The sequence below is a fragment of the Alnus glutinosa genome, chromosome 2, assembly GCF_958979055.1.
Source record: "Alnus glutinosa chromosome 2, dhAlnGlut1.1, whole genome shotgun sequence".
In the NCBI taxonomy this organism is placed as follows: domain Eukaryota; kingdom Viridiplantae; phylum Streptophyta; class Magnoliopsida; order Fagales; family Betulaceae; genus Alnus; species Alnus glutinosa.
The window spans coordinates 5,354,185-5,355,481 of NC_084887.1; the positions used below are offsets into that span (position 1 = coordinate 5,354,185).

Below are 1,297 nucleotides of genomic sequence, written 5' to 3' on the forward strand. Positions count from 1 at the left end.
AGCAGCCACGCTTAAGAGATACATTGTATCACTTATAAGAAGCATACCAAAACTTGACAAATTAACTACAACCAGTCAATAATTAATCAGAGAATGGTGAGATTATTGATTTATGCAGTCAAGGTTAGAATGATCCTTGATTTGTAGGGGATCCTTGTTCAGGGTTGGTGATATTGTGGATGCAGATTCCTTAACAAAAATTGCAGCAATGGAGACATATAAAATACCCAGTTACTTTTTATTTGAATTTATGTGCTATCTATTTATTTCAACATGAATAACAATGAAGAGAATGAACAACAAGAGTAAAGTCAGGTGGAACACCATGCCAAGGCAATGTTTTACAAGAAACAAGCCGACATAGGAACCAAAAAAATAAAAATCTGCTCCTCTACATATATGTAAAAATGTTATTTTTTTCAGCTCCCTCTGTTTTGTATCTGCAAAATACTGCCCTGGTCTGGTCATATCAATTCTGCATCAGAATCTACCAGTATTGTTATTGAGCTCCTCTTCCACGGCCTCCTCAAGCCAGAACTGAGACTCCTCCATCAACTCAGGGCTGAGTCTGAACATCAAGACACAGAATTCCATCTGATTTAGCGCCCCATCGCCGTCCGCATCACCCTCCTTGACCATGCTCACAAGCTCGTCCTCCTTCAAGTCCTGTAGACCCAGAAGCGCAGAATTCCTCCTCAGGCTCTCCAGAGTGATCACCCCCTTGTCCTTGTCCATCAGCAACTGAAACCCATTACACAGCTCCCTTATTAGCCCATCGCCGCCCAGTTTGTCGGCCATCACAGGCAGCAAATCCTCAAAAACAGCCCCTTTGCCAATCCCTGCCATTGATGAAGAGACTTTCGATTATTGGGATTTTAGAGAAAGAGAGATTGTTGAAAACAGGATTTGATTGTGGTTGTTGTGTGGGATAAGAGAGTGAATGAACACATATATATACACCTACTTGGAAAGAGGGGTTCAGAAGGGGTTCTTGGAAGGAACACGTTATGGCTTTCCCAAGGGATGACAGCACAGAAACAGAGCGTTATGTGCTGGTCGGCTTTGATTCTGCACGGCTGCAATTGCCCCTCAGTTTCGCAGAAGTTTTGTCAGGGGCATTCCTGTCAATTGCTATAGCTTAATGTTTTTGACTTGGCCTGAGGATTGCTGTTATCATGAGCATAATTGTCATTTTAGTTTTGGCAAGAATTAAAATAAGAACAATAAATGTGAGAACCACATACTTTCAAGAGGGACATATTATATATTCCCTTAATTTTATTAAAAATGCATATGA

General features: G+C 40.9%; 1 protein-coding gene across 1 annotated transcript; it reads right to left on the reverse strand.

Moving 5' to 3' along the window:
* Positions 1–217: 217 nt before the first annotated feature.
* On the reverse strand, positions 218–973 carry LOC133861239 (calcium-binding protein PBP1-like). The gene has a single exon (XM_062296976.1). The coding sequence runs from the start codon at positions 844–846 to the stop codon at positions 481–483; it is 366 nt and encodes a 121-aa protein (XP_062152960.1). The 5' UTR covers positions 847–973; the 3' UTR covers positions 218–480.
* Positions 974–1,297: the final 324 nt, after the last annotated feature.